The sequence below is a fragment of the Solanum lycopersicum genome, chromosome 3 (assembly GCF_036512215.1).
Source record: "Solanum lycopersicum chromosome 3, SLM_r2.1".
Taxonomy (NCBI): Eukaryota; Viridiplantae; Streptophyta; class Magnoliopsida; order Solanales; family Solanaceae; genus Solanum; species Solanum lycopersicum.
The window spans coordinates 65,465,316-65,482,539 of record NC_090802.1 but is presented as its reverse complement, the minus strand read 5'-3'; the positions used below and the strand labels follow the sequence as shown (position 1 = coordinate 65,482,539).

The 17,224-nt window shown below is 35.7% G+C and overlaps 2 protein-coding genes and 1 long non-coding RNA gene across 3 annotated transcripts; 1 reads left to right on the top strand and 2 right to left on the bottom strand.

Moving 5' to 3' along the window:
• The first annotated feature begins 3,163 nt into the window (after nt 1–3,163).
• Nucleotides 3,164–4,646, top strand: LOC101250200 (uncharacterized). Its single transcript, XR_002027464.3, has 3 exons — nt 3,164–3,591; nt 4,137–4,220; nt 4,311–4,646. It is a non-coding gene; the product is annotated as an uncharacterized lncRNA (long non-coding RNA).
• Nucleotides 4,647–4,951: 305 nt separating this feature from the next.
• On the bottom strand, nt 4,952–8,189 carry LOC101250488 (uncharacterized). The gene is made up of 3 exons (XM_004235662.5): nt 7,299–8,189; nt 5,535–5,606; nt 4,952–5,295 (listed from the first exon to the last, which is right to left on the bottom strand). Exons 1-3 carry the CDS (start codon nt 7,887–7,889, stop codon nt 5,293–5,295), a joined length of 666 nt encoding a protein of 221 aa, XP_004235710.1. The 5' UTR covers nt 7,890–8,189; the 3' UTR covers nt 4,952–5,292.
• Nucleotides 8,190–8,731: 542 nt separating this feature from the next.
• On the bottom strand, nt 8,732–17,072 carry LOC101250783 (protein ALTERED PHOSPHATE STARVATION RESPONSE 1). Its single transcript, XM_004235663.5, has 4 exons — nt 15,231–17,072; nt 14,813–14,988; nt 10,023–10,246; nt 8,732–9,653 (listed from the first exon to the last, which is right to left on the bottom strand). Exons 1-4 carry the CDS (start codon nt 16,303–16,305, stop codon nt 8,864–8,866), a joined length of 2,265 nt encoding a protein of 754 aa, XP_004235711.1. The 5' UTR covers nt 16,306–17,072; the 3' UTR covers nt 8,732–8,863.
• Nucleotides 17,073–17,224: the final 152 nt, after the last annotated feature.

The following is a 17,224-nucleotide window of genomic DNA, read 5'->3' as shown; positions in this document are numbered from 1 at the left end:
ATCAATACACTTAGTTCTGCCTATCAAACGAAGTATTATTTTTTAATTAAATCAGCTGTAATAAACTGATGATTAGTTTGCTGATTATTTTAAAGTAATTGAGTTTTAATAGATCTATTATGGCTAATCATGTAGATATCATGCAATTAATTGGGATGTTTGACTTGATCATTTGATGAGATAACATGGTCTTTAGTTTAGACAACTCAAATTATGCACCTTAATCTTCACCTGAACGTGGGATATTATTCTAACTACTAATATTTATGCTCCTAACTATATCAATTACTATATCTCAGTTTAATTTTTTCTTTTATTTTTAATATAAAAAGTCAGCTTCCATAATTTTCCCATTTCACTTGAGCTCATAAATATATTAATCACTTCATTTAGCTCAAGCTGATTTTTATGCTTAATGAAGCTAAAATATTTGAGAGAAAGAGTATTTGTATATTGCTATTAGCTTCTAATTTAAGCTCTTGAAATTACTACTAATTGGTTTGAATTTGAAATGAATCTTCTAATTTGTTCAGATTTTAATACAAGTAATCGAATCGAATCAAATATATAAAAAATTCAAAAATAACACAATAATTGAAAATTGAATAGGCCAGCGGACGTGGTCCCTTGCAGAGAGCAGAATGCACCAAATCAAAGTAGGAATTTTATGTGGGGGCTGGTGAGAGGTGGGCCCAAATGAATTTAATAGGCTTTCTCCTACTTACCTGTATTTAGGCCCATTATCAGCATATGGGCCACGGTAAATTTTGCATATATAGCATCGGTGTTTTAAAAGATGAGGGCGTGAGATGAGACGTTTTATACAGTATATGGAGCGTGACGTAAGCTTTGAGATACGGAGCGTAAGTCTCATGGATCTATGGGGCGTAGTCGCATATATATTCAATTTTATAGTTTTTATTAATAATAAAATAAGTAAAAGTAAACTTTTCAATAAATTATGATTTTTACGTGAGATAAGTATTAATATTCAATAATGAAGAAAAAATGATTAAAATTATTATTTGGGAAATATCATTAACAAATAATAAAAATATGATTTAAAGTAAAAAAATAAATTAAAAATGCCTGGGTGTATGATTTACGCCTAGGACTTACGTTTTTATGTTCAGGGCTTACGCCTCAAATTTTAGGACTTATGTCTTATGGATCTACGTTTTTAGTTTACGCCCTCATAGCGTTTTGATATGCTCCGCCTCAAAACTCGCCCCAAAAACATTTTTGAAAACACTGTATAGCATCTTTCCGTAGTAATTACTAATTAGATTTTTAAATTGATGGACAAAACTTATCTTAACAAATCACTAAGTTTTATGGTCAAATTTTGATAGATCACCATAATTTTGACTATTACGTTAATGAATATCAGAATTAGTTTATAACAAAGTTTTAAGGATCATCAAACTTTTGCTGAATTTAAAGAATTAACAATATTAAGAAATCATTAAAATTTTGACCACTTTCTCGATAAATTATTAGAATTAATTGATTGCAAAATTTTAATGAATCACCAGGATTTTAGATCCCAACTTGGATGAACCATTAGAATTAATTGACTATAAAATTTTTAACGAATTACTAGAACTTTAACAACAACTTTAACGAATCATTAGAATTAATTGACTATGAAATTTTAACGAATTACCAGAATTTTGACTACGACTTTTGATGAATCATCAAAATTATTTGACTACTAGTTTTAAAGTGATCACCAAAATTCTGACCACAATTTTGACAAAACAACAAAATTAGCTGAATACAAATTCTTAATGAATCACCAATTTTTTGTTTACTCATGATTGACTAATTTATTTTTATCAACTATAAAAAATAAAATAAATTTATCATCCATTTAAACTGATTTTCAAATATGTCCTTTTCATTAAAATATATCCATCCAAATTTCAACAATCTACAAGTGAACAAACTTATTTCATTATTTTTTGATTCATGAAAAAAGACTAAAGAAAATACTTCAAATTTTTTCTGAGCAAATAATTACCCAACGCGAACGAGTATTAATTCTAAACTAATCATTTCTCCGTGAGAATCAATTTTGTTTCGTTTCAATCTATTTATTTCGATTATTAGCTATGTAATAAAGGATATATTTTTAATTATTATTTTAATAAAATAAAATTATTAATATCATATAAAGTACTCCCTTTTGTCTCATTTTATGTGGCGTTTTTTATTTTTCGAGAGTTAAATAGTTTAATTTTGACCGAACACTTGCGTATAAAATTTTCAAATTTTTTGAAATGAAATTTTATATATTTGTAAACTACGTAGAGAGTACTATAAATTAGAATAATTGATAATTTAAAAGGATCTATGAAAAAATTACGGTAAAAAATGACTTGTTTGAATCTCGAAATTCGAAAAGTGACACATAAAATGAAACAAAAAGAGAGTACATAATTTTAAATATAATTTAAAAATCTTAAAAAATTATACTCCAATTTACTCTAAATATTAGTAATTTATATAGATCGTTACGTTACTCTATTTGTTTGAATCAATTTGCTTGATTCAACTTATAGTCTTATATTTAGAATGTTTTAAATCTATATATTTTTTAAAAAAAGAGAACAAGTACCCATCAATCTATGCCCGAAATTCCAGAGACACACTTATATTATACTAAAGTTTCATTACCCCTGAACTTATTTTGTCAGAAATTTTCTACCCTTTTTGGATATACGTGACATTTATTTGAAAAAAATAGTTAACCAGCGTTGAGCCCCAAACATAAGACAAAAGGGGTAGAAAATTATTAATAAAATAAGTTCAGAGGTAATAGGACCTTAGCATAATATTAGTGCGTCTATGAAATTTCGAGCCTAGATTGAAGAAATACGTGTGCATTATCTCTTTTAAAAATTACATATATACCGCAATGTTTCGCCGAATGATCGAGTGAGCACCTGACTACCGCGCCTGAGTGCGCGAAGTTACTATTAACAGAGCACCAAACGAGTATAAAACAAGTGGTTGGAATCTTCGGCAGCCGCGTCACTAGAGATTTTCAGTGCCAAACAATGGAAACTAAGCCAAGTGTACTCCAAACAGATAAGTCTTGTTAACAGAAAAAAGGAACTTGATGATTCCATTTCCATGGAGCTAACAAAAAAACAAAACCATATTTCCCACTTGCAAAAGCTAAAGAGAAAAAAAAAGCAAACCGCCCAGTCCTTATCCGTGATAATAAATAGGAATCAATCTAAAGCTTCTTTTTTTTTTTCTACTTTTCTTCTCATCCTTCCTTTTCCTTTTCGATACTCTTTAGTTATATATTCGTTACATTATAGTTAAATGTCAGTCAGGAATTTCATCATCGAATAGAAGAGATGTGCTACTCAGGGATTCCTTACAAAAGAGAACGATATGTTCATATACAGGCAAATACTGCAGAATCAACTGGAAGCAGAGGAGTAGTTGCTGGTAGTGCTGTAATGGCGAAGCAGTGTATTTGTTCACCAACAATCCATCCAGGATCGTTTAGGTGCAGGCATCATCATGCTGATTATAAATGGGTTGTTCCACTAGGAAATAAGCAGAATCACTTTGGTGCGTCTGTCACCAAGGCTCTATGACAATTCTGCTGTACAAATTCGAATTGTCATTTGTAATTTTTAAGTTTTTGTGCTTTTACAATAAGATGTAGATGATCTTCTCAATTTATGTGAAAATGTTACACGAGTGTGTAGTTACAAAAAGAGATTTTGCAATTTAGTCTTCAGTGTAAGAGAGGGGCCTTGCAAAATTTTACAAAATTGTTGAGCAGCTGGAAGAAAACATTAAAATTATAGTAACATATTGAACATACAACAACAAGTAAACAAAAAGAGAAGGAAGAAGACAAGTCAAGATAGTTATTCTAAACCTCAATTATAATTTCTTCCAAATTTGGAGAGCTTCTAATCAAGCAAAGAATACATCAAGCTTCACGAAATAAATTTTCTCAATCTGTGAATACTATGAATCAATCTAAAGCTTCTTTTTTTAGTTATACGTTTCCACTTTTCTACTTTTCTTCACCTTCCTCGCAAATTACGATACTACTAACACGGTTATATATTGTTGATGCTGGTGAATCATTTCCCACTATTTAGTTATACAAGATGTGCTACTCAAAAGTTCGTTATTGGGATGGTAACCTTGACAAAAGAGAACATCGAGGACGATATCTTTCTCTGGTAAGAGAGACGGATTCAAGATTTAAATTTTTTGATTTCATATCTACTATTTATAGGATTTTTACAGATAATGTGTATTCGCTCCTGCAGGTAAGCATAAGAGGAGCTGATGGTGCTGGTGCTGGAACGAGGAAGTTTCAATGTGTTTGTTCCCCCACAATCCATCCAGGTTCATTTAGATGCAGACATCATCATGCTGATTATAAATGGGTTGCTCGACTCAGACACAAAGCCTAATTACTTAGGCTACTTCTGTCGCCAAGGTTCTATCACGATTTCGCTGTACAAATTCAAATTATCCTTGTAATTTTTTTCATTAAGATGTGGATTGAACTTTTTTAAAAATTAATCAGACACTCTCTTAACTTTTTGTAATTTATTTCTTGAATTGAAGATATCTAAAAATAAACTCTTTAAAGCCTGTCATAGATGTTGCAAGGTTTCATTTAAGACATGTGAGTTAATGTTTGTGTACCACTTGCCTAACATAGAATCATCTCAATAAGAGAGGGGCCTGATGGAATATTGTAAAGGGATTAAAGAAGGTAGGGACAGTGTCGTGCTCATCGTATTGCATTGGTGATGCACCCAAAGCCAGAGAGAGTGTCGAATCATTTATCGTGATTCTATTTTACACGTACCCTAAAATAATCATCACATCACTCTATTAATTGAGGTATTTATAGTTTTCAAGGATAATTACTACATGGGTGAAGGAAAAAAAGTACTAATAAATTGAAAGATTGTTGTTTCACTATTATTTTTTGAAAGCACGACAAATAATTTGACAGAGAGTATATTGGAATGGTTTTCCTAGAACAAATGGTACATGCTACTGTATTACAGACGTGTGAATGTTGTTCCCCACAAACACGAAAAGCCTTGATAATTACAATAATGGGGAGCCCAATATGCAGTTTACTAAAACTTGGGATAATCGAAACCCTCGAGACGTAATCAAATGCACACCAATTCCATAAAGACCATAGAGCATTTACAAGGCCTCGAGCAGAGTTTGGATACTTGCCCTCTTATGCATTTCCATTAGTTCACAATTCCATCACAAACCAAGTCACTGTTAGCAAAAGACAACAATGTTTATTTCCAGGCAATTACATCATAAATATGATGGTACATGAGCAATAGCTATTGTACATTTTGGCTTTCACATATCAATGTGGGGTTTTATAAGGTAGCAAGAGTACTTGAGCAGAAACTTCTGGGAAATAGCTAAAAGCTTAACAGTAATGCTCCTATTTTGATTGATCTATGACAAAACAAATACCAGCTATACATTAGGACACAGTATCATACCTCAGGGTAGCAGTTCTGATGAGAAATCGTTTCATTGCGTGTGTCCACAACAATTTCACACACCACTTTTCCCTGAAAGAACACAACGAAAATATATCAAAACTTATTCTGATTTACAGACCAGAATATCTCAACAAACAGTATCAACAGATGCACTTTCTGGCATGACCGTGCCTCACTTCCCAGCACATAAATATTGCTTTTAGGAGTAAGGGTGCTATGGAAACTTGAGTTCCAACAGAAAAGTGATTCCACTCGCCAGAAAAAGAGTTTTAAGAGCTCAGAAAAATGCAGTGTCAACAAGTTTAGGAGCTTCAGATTATCCAACATCTAGATAACCTTTTTTTTTACCCCTTTTCCTGATAACTTACACGACTTTAGCATTGAAAGAATATGGAGAAGCCCATTAATTCTTTAATTATATCAAGTACTTCTATGCTCGACTAGATCATTACTATTGAGAAATGAAATGAAGGAAATCCCCCCTTGCTCACACTAAAGAGCAGAAGGCCAGTCAGGGAGACGGAGTTTTCAAGATCATCAATTAACGGGTCATCTAGATAAAGTTCATCGTTAAAGATAAAAATACCCAAAGATAAAAATACCCCCTTACACGCCTTAGAAAGCCCGTTAAAAATATAGTTTTTCCAAGATCATCAATTAACTTGTGATCAAGATAGAGTTCATCATTCAAGATGATATATTTGAAAGAGAAATCAAGCCAACAACACCGAAGAACGATACAGAATAACAACATGAAACAACCATTAAGACTGTTAGAATCAGATCCATAGAAGATAGAAATTGTAAGACCATTCTCCTGTACCTAGTACTTACTGTCAACAGCATAGTTTATTATCCCGATAAAGCTATTTTCTTAGTCGACATCAAGTAGACAATAACACCATTAACCATGGGAAATGAAAGATCTTAAATCAATACGTCATACAAAGAAATTATCAACAGTGCTACCATGTAATGTCAATATCAAATCATTTCTTCCGGTGGAATAAGGTTGTTCAGTTGTATTATGCATGACTATTACGAGAAGGGTTAAAAATATAAGAATTTTGGTATAAGTTGAGAAACACATAAGGGAGAATCATGGTTTTTGTGGTAAAATTTCAGAAAAGATAAACTTGTACGAAGAAAAAGTTAAGTGAAGCTCTTGAAACTTTTTTTTTAATGGTACTTACATATGCAAAAACTTTTCATTTAACAAAATCAGACAACAGTATGGGATAAAGAACATTTTGGTACAAAGAGATATAGAAAACAAATAAGCGTTTATCAGACTGAAGAGTGCTATTCTCAAGAAATACCTCAGATATCCTAACACACAGAAACAAAATTATTTGTTGACATAGTTCCCAGATGTAAATACAGCTTATTCCCTATCTTTTTCTTTACCCATGTATATCTACACATAATGAACTTCCAATCCCGTTAACTCAAATGACATATTCTCCTCGCTAACACCATCTAATTTTTTCTTTTGATATATGTGGTATCCAGGCCGTTAGCATACACCCCGACTGATTCCAGGATAAATGCCACCTCCCACCACAAGGCTAGGACAAATGGAAAAAAAAAAATCATCTAGTGCTTTTATCTAGTTGGAATTTAAACTTGAGACCTCATGTGGGGTGCTTAAGGTATATCATTTATCAAGCAGGTTAACAGAGCAGCTAAACTAATATCGAACCCCAAAAAATGATATCAATTAAGTTATGCAATGACAATAGAAGAGTTGAAAGAGTATACCTTTATGGGAATATCAAAGAGGACCAAGCCAAGCTCACCACCAATTTGAGTAACAGTATCAAAAGTAATAGAGCCCCTAGCCAAATCCTCAATCAATGGAATTAAATCAGAGAAAATGCTAACATCGGTTAGCTCAAGCGTAGCGTTGACATAGGAAGAAGCCCTAGCCTTAATACGACCATAATCAGATATAACGTGCCCGAGCTGCTTACCCCTATACCCTATAGAAATCACTACATAACGGAAACCGACGGAATAAAAGTCCTTATTACGAATCTTAGCAGTGACATCCAGGGTAACGTCGATTGCAATTTTGGGAAATGAATGAACTTTAAGGTGCCGGAGCTTGAGCCGGGCAATGGAGAGTTCGGGATCAGAGGGCCATATCAAGAAAAGTGCGGCGGAGAGGAGGATGAACACGGCGGCGCAACAAACGTATCGACGGGTAGGTCGCCGAAGAAATTGTCGAGGGGTACGGTAGTATTGAGGTAGAACGATAATGTATTGGGGTTGTTGATGTGGTTGGGGTGGATAGGAAGGGAGGGGGTCGTAAGGTCTAGGGGGTGGATCGGAGAGTTTAGAGGAAGCCATTGATGAAGGGTTTTAGGAGTTGAAAGGAGAGAACTAGGACCGGAGATATAAGGTGGAGGAGGAGTCTCGTGTAATACAAATTGTATTTTTACTCAACTCATGTTGGCTGTTGCGTGGTGCTCAAATGATGTAATGTCAATTGACATTAAATCACGGAATTTAAGAAATATACGTTTGACAATTATCTTACAAACAAAACATACCCATCATGATTTTTTTTTTGTTAAATGTACAACTTAACATGAATAAGATAATGTTAGTATTGTTGAATATTTTGAATAAGAAAGGTAAATATGAGTTAAGTCAGGTAGTACTATCAGCTACTATTATAAAAGGGTTAGGAAAAATGATAAAATAAAATTATTAAACACAATAAGTGAAGTTAAGAAAATGAGAAATGAATTAAAACAAACTTTGCGCAATACAATCTGATGTCTAATGTTGCTTTCACATTTTGTTTTTTCCTTTTTGCAACTCAAACTCAACATCAAATCCATCCATCACTTGTGGCATAAATCCAGCCTTCAAAACCAATAAAACATGGTTAAATCAAAACAGCCTGCATTTATCTTAAGCGAGAGGCAAGAAGATAAAGTTTCCTTAATTTTCTATAACTTACATAAGCTAATAAAAATTCGCAAGCATTTATTTGGACCTCTAATTTCTATAACTTACACATACTTTGAGATGATCATCTATAACAAGAATATTTTAGGCCAAAGTCATTCATAAACGAGAACGGTGAAGTTCCTGTTGCTCTTGCAAGTTCTTGGTAGACTTGAATTGGCACAGCTGTGTCTACCGAGAGCACATAATTCTGAACTTGCTGGGTTCTTGACAAATTCTGTTGTAAACTCAAATCTTCTTTGATCCATATACGATAACAGTACAAACAATGAAATACACTATCAACCAAAGGGCAATGCAAACGAGTACACGGTTTATACTACAACTTGTATACAGTGACATCAAAATCATGTGTTGACACTTCTATTACGATGCTTTGCTATAGACCTCAAGTCTCTGTACATATCTGCACAGGCAAGAGAAAATTCTGACATTGCCCCGAAAAGCTCAGGTAAGCGGCTTCTCAGGCTTGTCAAAGACTTATCTCTCACCTGCAGACATTGCCTCTGGTATGAGTCCTCCTCGTCCTCCAGCCTCTTCCTCAGCGCCTCTAATTGTAGCTGCCGATCGACCACAAGAGTATCTTCCTGCGCCGATTCTGGATCCATTTCATCTGGGATTCTACGCTGCATATGCTTGTGATACCAATCCTCATATTGCCTAGTCTTCTTGTTAAGCTCTCTCCGAGTATCCTCACACCTGTCCCTCAGCTTCATCTCCTCCTTTTGGTATTCAAAGATAGTATTTATGACAGCTGAAAAGTTATAAATAGCAGTTCTAGCCAACTCATCAGGAAGCTTCTCAAGATCATCATGCCAGGCATGTATAAGTGCCAAAATTGGTGGATTTTGGGGTCTTTGTGGCGATGAAACCTTTTCTTTCAGATTTGTGTCTATAGGGATGAGATTTAGCTTTAACCAATTGTTAAGAGCTTTGATATACTGTTTTTGGTAGATAACCAGTTTGTCAAACTGTGAATGCCACTCTTGGACAACAACATACAACTGCAAAGTTCGTTCATGATGGTGCTCAGTTGTTTCTTTAGGGGATTGAGATATATCCAAAGACTTCAGCGCTTGTGCAATCTTAGACTGACTCACATGATATCCTTTCATGTTCTCCCACATTATAGCCATCCTGCAATTGATAACAAAAAATTTCAGGACAAAACCTACAGATAAATATCTCCAAGTTGGCGATTTTGAGTGGCCAAGGTAGAGAAATGAACCAACATTTAAAAAGAACAGCTGCAACAATCGTCTCGTTTTTAGCGACACAAATTACAATTGTTTGGGTACATACTGACATGGTAAGAGATAATAGACCTTGACTCAAAACTAGCCAGTCAGGCCTAATCAGCTCAGATGAAAAAGCTTTTTAAAAAAATTAGAGAACGTTCAATGGAAGAAAATTTTGCATTAGGAAACAAATGTCAAATAGGCGGCGGTCCATCAAGAACAACAGATTTCAATATGGCTTTGCCTATGCACACGCTAAAAGACTTACCCATTAACCAGATCAACCAATTTTGGATAAAGTTGTTCATCGCGTAGCCGATTTATCTCTGAAACAGTAGAATCCATCGACTGCATATCGACAATGTATCTCGTGTGTAGATGACTTACTGTAGCTTTCACTCTCTCCAAGCTTTCTGTATTTGTACCACGTTTCTTGAGCTTATTCAATGAAGCGACCTTTCTCTGATATTCAAGTTTCATTTGTTCTCCTGCCTGTGGAAGGATCACCAGATATCCATGAGAAACATGCACATTAGATAGTAGAGTTCAAACCCAATAGCATTATATAATTTTCTTTGACAACTTCATAATACAATTTTAAACGCCATAAGTAACCTTGAATTCACTAACTTCCGCAAAACCAAAAGAAGAGTTCCAAATCAGAAACAGGATCATGACAATAAGGGAATATCCTTGATGACTGAGTTGCTAACATAAGTAAAAACACAGCACCAGAGGACATTATCCTAATCCGAAGGGGCTTCTACTAGGGTACTTGACAGAAACCAAAGATGATTCAGGTTCTAGAATTCCAATGTGACAGTTGACAAAGATAATTTGTTGAGAAGAAACTAGTTCAGAGAACGACAATTTGTCGAGAAGACAGATTTAAAGGAGAATTATGCTTTACAAAATTGTCTTTGACATTCATTCAGGGCCTCTCATACTCATTCAACATCTATGAGTAAATGCCAAGTTCACAAAAACCTGGAAAAGAAACTCAGAGATATTTTGAGAAATATTTAAAAGAAAGTGCGATAATAAATAAACATCACCTTTTGCTGGGTTTGTTGGATTACTTGGTAAAACAGATGCAAACATAAAAATTTCTGCTGGAGAGAGAGAGAGAGGCGTGTTTTGGACGGCAAAAGGCGAGAAATGTCTGCCTCGCCACAAGGCGAGGCACTCACCTTTTTGAAGTGCAGGGCCAATAAATACCAAAAAAATTAAAATATTTAATTGAATATATAAATCATCAAAATATTAGTAGCAATACCATATAAGCAAATATTTCAATTCGAAAACTGCAAACAGTTTGTACATACCAAAAGCCTAGAACTTGAATGAGAAAAAAAAAACATAACAAAAGTTAAAACTGTGAGGAAAGAATCAGAGGAAGAAACAACTCTATAGCCTCAATAAGAAGAAGGGGAAAAACAGAAGAAGAAGAAATACGTATTGCTTGGACTTTGGAGTCGCCGGAAAAGTTTGGATGGTCACCGGAGAAGTCTACTCGAGATGACCAGTTGGAGTCACAGCCGCAGTCTAAGGGTACAACAGTGCAAATTTGAAAGAAAGCCCTAAATTACCTTCCAACTTTTAAAACCCTAAATTGGTTGCCTTTTTTAAAAAAGAAAATACGAAAGGCGATGCCTTTGTCGCCATGGCGTCTCCTTTTGAAGATCGCCTCGCCACAAATTTAAAAGGCAATGAAGGGTCACCTCGCCTCTCGCTATTGAAGACGAGGCAATCACCTTTCACAACAGATAATTATTATTCTACGCCTTACTACTATAGTAGATGGGATGTGCAATAGATAATTGTTTCACTACATAAGCAAAATAATTCCAGATTTCTACTTATCTGGAAGCAAAGGGTAACAGATAGAAGCTTTAGTAGTTGCTATTCTAGCCATAATTCTGAACTTATCCGGAATGGGAAGGGGTAACAAAAAGAAGACTTTGTCAACTCTAGTGGATGCTATTCTAGCCCATAATTTTGTAACGGGTTGGTGAGACTATGAGTAGAAGGATCAAAATAAGCGACTCAAAATGACCATCAAACTATTGGTTTTAATGTAAACGAAGGATTCAAACCCTAAGGGTTAACCAACCACCCAGACCCAATTTCTCGAGAAAATGGTCAATTGTCCCCTTAATCTATATTCGAATTCTCAACTATACACTTCAATTTCACGGGGGTCCTTTCACCCCCTAAAGTATTTAAAACTGAAATTATTACCAGCCTAAATGCATAGCTGGCAAGGTGCGTGTATCTCACTTTCTTCGAGGGAGCGAGCACCAAAAGTAAATGTTAATTTTTAAAATATCTTTTGTCATAAATATGTATTTCTAATTATTTATTTTCTTCTCCACTAACATATACAATCACCATCTTTAAGCCATTACTACCATCACTATCTCCACCAAATTCACCATTCTTAATTCCAAAAAGGTCTTCAAACTCTCTTTGTGAGGAAGAAAGAGATGTAGAAATAGAAACTGCTTCCGAAATGAAGGTTTTTAAACAATTTGCAAAATCAATCTAATAAGCTTCTGATAAATTGATATGGAGTATACATTTATATCCCCCCAAAAGGCTTTGAATCTGATTTGGAAAGAATCGATCAGAATTTAATGAAATTCACTTGAACGCCCAAAAAGAAAGAAGTATTTCTTACTGATAGACCCTTTAATTATCAATCTCAAATCTCAATCAATCAGCTACAATCAGCTTATTTTCAATTTTATTAATTGTTCAATCGCTGGTGAATCAACCATTTCCTCTTCAAATTTGTCACCGACATCGACTACAACAATGACGTGAAGCACATCGTCGGCTCCTATTCATCTTCCCTAAGAGAAGAGTGCTCGTCTCCGATGACCTCCATTAAACGGCGACAGCACCTTCTCTGTTCATCCCCCCCCCCTCTTTTTTTTAAGACTGCTTGCGCCCCTGTTCCTGCTTTAGCTTACTTTGTTTTCCAGATCCCCCGACAGGAAAAGATCCTCAATAAACCTTACCATCATTATTTCACCTCGCTTCCTCACAAGTGCAACTCCAAAGATATTTGGGTTTTACCATAATGGTGAAAATGGATATGGTGAGGATATATGGAAAAAATAATAAAGAATTATCAAAAAGTTGAAAAAAAAAACAAAATTTATTGGAAATTCCACGGGTCAAACGCGTGAAATTCACAGGTCAGTATAGATGTGGTTATGACTTTTTAAGGGTGTAATAATTTTAGTTTTAAACACCTCAAGGGGGTGATAGGACCCCCGTGAAATTGAAGTGCGTAGTTGAGAATCCGAACATAGGTTGAGGAGGCTTTTGGCCATTTTCTCCAATTTCTCTCCATCAGTTCTTCCAATCATTCTTCAGACGACAGCTAATGCTTTCTCTTCCAGTCTCTATCTCTTTTCTCAAACTCCTCTGATGGCTCCTATGCTTGCCTCACTTCATCGTCTTGATGAAAATCCTGGTCCATTTTCTTTAAAAAGTTTAGTAGCAGAACTTAACTCTTCTTCTTCAACAATTGAATTGCACTGCCAATTAGGTCTTTGACTGGTTAAAGGAGCAGCCGCTTAAGATTAGTGTCTACTGTCTATATATAGTTAAAGTAGGATGCCCTGCAGTTGGAATTCAATCTGTGTTGTATTAGAAGCACAGTTTTCTTTTTAAAAATTCTAGTTTGTTTATATTAATAACTTTGGTCTGAACTGTAAGGTCAAACTTTGATTATCCTAAGATATATACTTAGAAATTTAACGATAGTCTAGAAAACTTTATGGTTCTTGCATTTTACTACGATTACGTAAGTCTTGGAGCAATTGAATCAGTATAGGACAACTGTGGAAACTGTTGAGAACATTTCTCAATTCAGGACAACTTCTGAAAGCACAATATTGGTGGACAATGTTTATTTGGATAAATTACATGATTTTTCAAAGTACAACTATATATAAGATATCTGCATGTGTTTTGCTTTAAGGCACTCACCTTAACGGCTTAACCCGATAAAGCCAATAATATCTAACAATTTGTTACACTTATTGAAAAAAATTTCTTCATACAATTAAACTTACAAGACTTCCAATATGCTTCATACACAAGTTGATTGAATTGTTCACATTACCTATGTAGAGAGATTGTATGCCGTTATGGGGGAGAACTCTTAATTAGGACGAGGGGGGAAATGGACTTGAAGAAAAAGTTAATTGAGAAGATGTTTAAGGCGAGCTGGATTGGACTATAACCATCGTTTAGCCCATATTACCCCAAGCAAACTTTGGGATGGTTGGGTCATTGACAGTTTATTAACTTTAACCATTCTGTCCAGAATGACTGTTTATCAACTTAACCATTCTGTTCAGAATGGCCGTTTATTAACTTAACCATTCTGTCCAGAATGGCCGTTTATTAACTTAACCATTCTGTCCAGAATGGCCGTTTATTAACTTAACCATTCTGTCCAGAATGGCCGTTTATTAACTTAACCATTCTGCCCAGCCTACTATTGGCGCATCCTCCCATTTTATTCCCCCAATCCCACTCCCACAACATAAACTCGATGTTCTTGGATACCCAGATATAAAGCACTCTATACAGTATCAACCAAAAACAGGAAAGCAGCTTTAGGAAAAAACTCTAAGTGGGCATGCTCAACCTTAATATAAAAGCTGCGAATATATTTGAGTGGAGCTGCTTCTTCAGATCTTCTATTAGGAAACCTTAGTTTAGCAGGAACTCCATGCTACACACATGCTTCATTTAGCACTTGTCAACACTATGGTGTAACTCATATACCCCAATACTAATGCAACACATTATAAGAAGTTTCAGATTCTTTGAAATGTTGACCTATGTGCTTGAGTCAATGACCTTTTTAGTTAAATTATCATCTTGAGGTGCTTTACAAGTGTGTACAGACTCCGATATGAAAAATTCAGAAAAGTACTCCTAAAATCTCAATGAAGCCACCTGGAACTGAGAGGGAAAAAATGAGGATCCAATGTATTCAGACATTGCAAACAAGAAAGTGATAAATAAACACACCTTCACTTCATCATACAGTTTTTTCTCCCAGGCAAGCATCTTGTCTAACACAGTTGCATGAGTTTCATGTTCTTCTGAATCAAAGTCATCCAACTCGTCATCGGCATTTGGCAAACCTCTGAAGGACCTATTCCATGTTATGACGCGCATGACCCTTGCAGAATGATCAATGTGTCCTGAGAAGCAAAAATTACGGAGATATAACAACACCAACATGCCCAATTGTGTGTTGACAGTCATTGAGAAAGTAAAACATCAAACTTTGTGTTTAAAATCAAACTAAAAATAGCCCATAAATTAACCACAATTTGATCAAGGCTTGCAACGTTGGTAACTTTTGAATAACAATGAAGATAATCCTGCATAAAAAGAAACAACTAATTAAACTGAATATTTCTTAGAGAGATCTTAAATGTACCTCTATTATCAGCAAAATTTGAGTGATAATGCAATCGATTGGCCTCAAGCATCTTAGATACTTCGTGAGCACTCTCGGACGCCTTAAGGAAACAGTCATCCAGCTCAGAGAATATCTGAAGAAGGTTAAATTGGCCTCCTTTTTTTTTGTTCTCTCCTGGAACAACATTTTTCACTCTTTTCACAACCTTCGTAGCAGCCTGAGGCGGAGGAGGTGGCTGCGACGGAGGCTCCTCTACCGTTTCCACCACATCTGCTTCCTTCGGCATCTCATTTTTCCTCACTCTTTCACTTTCATCAGCGCGGCCATCATTTTCAGTTCTCTTGGCCCTTTCTTCCATCATCCTCCGCTCGAGTTCCTGTCGTTCAATCCTACTCTCGTCCTCCTCTGCTAGCGTTGGCGCTGGTACATTTTCCATTGAAGGGAAGAAAAAATCCCATGACATGGAGTCCATCCCTTTATTATCTGGTGGTGGTGGGGGAGGTGGCGTTCGATTATTCTGCGGCAGTGTCCGAGGTGGAGAAGGAGGCGTAGGCAATTCTTCATCCTCGATTCCCTGTCGATGAGATGCTGCACCTCTGCCCCCAATTCCACCGCCGCCGCTACTTTTACTACTACGATGCCTTAAACCATGAGTGCTTTCAGTTTCCATATCATCTTCGTTCTCCTCCTCGATAATCATATCGGATCGTTTCGGGTCGGGCGTGGGGATAGAGATTTCGGGCATGGTTGCCGCACGCTGTAGAGGAGAAGCTGGGAAAGAGGTGTTGGGGAAGGGCGGCAGGGGAGGTGGAGGAGGCATGTCTATAGGTGCGGAAGAGAGCGGAGGAGTACCACCGGGAAGGGGAGAAGAAGAGGAGGAGGCGGCGGCGGCGGCGGCATTAGAAGGAAACTGAACCTCACCGTGAGCGTAATCGCTGAGGGCAGCACCAGTGTTCTTAAGGGACATAGTATAAGCAGAGTGAGCTGCAGCAAAGGCGTTGCGGGCAGATACAGCCTCTTTCATGAAGTGCTTTCGCTCTTTGCATCGAGTAACAGTTTCTTCATTTTCGATCTTCGATTGCGTACACCCCATTTTACAGAAGAAGCAAACAACACTAAAACTCCATATATATACAGAAGAAGAGATTTCACTGAGAAGATGATAACTGAAGTGGAGAGAATTTAGATCGGATCAGCTCTGAAGAATTTGTGTAGAAATTGAAAAAAAAGAGTAATAGACATGGAAACTCTGTACACAGAGAGGGAATACTCTTTTGCTTTTTGTTTCTAAAGGAAAGGCGAATCGATTAAGCAAAACTACAAAAGAAAAAATGAAAATTTCACGTTTAACGGCGCCGTCTACTTCCACGTTTACGTATCGGTGATTTGTTTGGTAACCCAAAATAACCTCGCCAATATAATATTTTCTCATGATTTCTTATAAATATTTATTAATTTTTTAGATATATTTTTACGCTCCAATTGTTCAACAAGTATAGGAGCAACACTTTAAAATAAACATGTATTAGAACAATACATGTTTTCTACTTTTCCTTTTAATTACTTTTTCTAGTGCCGTGGAGGGGTTGAGCAGAAGCTTTCAAAACAAGTTTAGGTAGGATAATAGTGCAATTATTTAAATAAGTAATTCCAGTATTTGCATGCAGTTGTTTTGTTTATTAGTATATAGTTGAAAATTTTGGACTTAACTTTCCTTTTGACTACTCAAGGGACACCTTAATCAATTGGTGATTATTTTAATTTGCCTAAACCTTGTTTGAAAGGTTTATTCGGCACAAGTGCAACTAGCAAGTACCTTGTAAAATAATCGTGGTGTGCTCAATTAGCTCGGAAATGTGCCTTCAAACAAAAAAAAGGACAAAGCTTCTCTTAGTGAGTAAAGACAACAACAGAAAGGAAGTGTTAGGATTGGATAACTTTTTGCTAGCTTTTGCACAGCAAAAGTATAAAGTTGGTTCTCAATTAAAAAAAGCGCCATTCAAAGATTCTAA